Here is a 1,126-nt window from a genome sequence, read left to right on the forward strand (position 1 = left end):
CTATATTGGATTTACTGATAAAAACTTTGTTTTTAAAAGAATCATTTTTTTATTCAGCTCTTGGCTCGGTTCCGCCTGTGACCCATTAGAACCCAAACCTCTGACCTTCTTTTTAAAAGTCTTCTTGAAAAGCTCTGACCCGGTTTGTGTTTTGGACCAGGTCGGACCCTCAGTCAGGAGGAGCGGAAAGACGAGGACTTGAGCCGGAAAGAGGACTCCTTCTCCATGGTGGACAGCGACCTGGACTACAGTTCTGACGAAAACCCGGTCTCCCTGAGCCACAAGGAGGACCTGGAGGGCGGCGGCGGGGTCCTGGAGGAGGGCCCGGCTACCACCGGCTCCTCGGGGGGGCCCTCCGGGTCCTCCGCGACCTCCGGGTCCGGAAAGAACCGGCGCAGACGGACGGCCTTCACGAGCGAGCAGCTGCTGGAGCTGGAGAAGGAGTTCCACTGTAAGAAGTACCTGTCGCTCACCGAGAGGTCCCACATCGCGCACGCGCTCAAACTCAGCGAGGTCCAGGTCAAGATCTGGTTTCAGAACCGGCGCGCCAAGTGGAAGCGGGTCAAGGCCGGGAACGTCAACAACAAGTCCGGGGAGCCCAGCAGGAACCCCAAGATCGTGGTTCCGATCCCTGTCCACGTCAGCCGGCTCGCTATCCGGAGCCAGCACCAGCAGATGGAGCAGAACCGGCCCTGAACCGGMACCGGACTCGGGTCGTCAGAGTCCAGGCACAGCCAGAACCGAAACTTTCCGACTTTTTATCAGAACCGGTCAGCGAGCAGCTGATTTTATTTATGGGTCAGAACATTCGGGTCCGGTCCAATCGGAACCGGRTGCATTTTTAAAGGACTTCAGATTTCTTTACAGGAACTTTAAAAAAAGGTCCGACCCGCGGGCGTCAGACCAGAACCGACAGGGACTGGGTCGGAACCTGCGCGTGAAGACACCGGGTGTAAATAAATCTCCGTCCGGACCGGACCGGACCGAACCGGACCAGGGGAAGAACCGCTGAGTTTCTGTTTATTTATTTCTGTCAAATTCTGATTATTAAAGAAGGAAGGAGCCGATTTTACCTGACTTTATTTATTTATGTTTGTTTATTTCTGAACGTCAAACAATATTATTA

At 53.9% G+C, this 1,126-nt stretch overlaps 1 protein-coding gene across 1 annotated transcript in view; it reads left to right on the forward strand.

The window, feature by feature from the left end:
- The window catches only part of gbx2 (gastrulation brain homeobox 2), a 2,751-nt gene extending 1,674 nt beyond the window's left edge, over positions 1-1,077 (forward strand). The window contains exon 2 of the mRNA XM_014008551.1: positions 161-1,077. Within this exon, the coding sequence (XP_013864005.1) occupies positions 161-696 (536 nt within the window). The 3' untranslated portion in view covers positions 697-1,077. The remainder of the gene's footprint in view (positions 1-160) is intronic.
- The last annotated feature ends 49 nt before the right edge of the window (positions 1,078-1,126 follow it).

The sequence above is a fragment of the Austrofundulus limnaeus genome, unplaced genomic scaffold (assembly GCF_001266775.1).
Source record: "Austrofundulus limnaeus strain Quisiro unplaced genomic scaffold, Austrofundulus_limnaeus-1.0 Scaffold51, whole genome shotgun sequence".
Taxonomy (NCBI): Eukaryota; Metazoa; Chordata; class Actinopteri; order Cyprinodontiformes; family Rivulidae; genus Austrofundulus; species Austrofundulus limnaeus.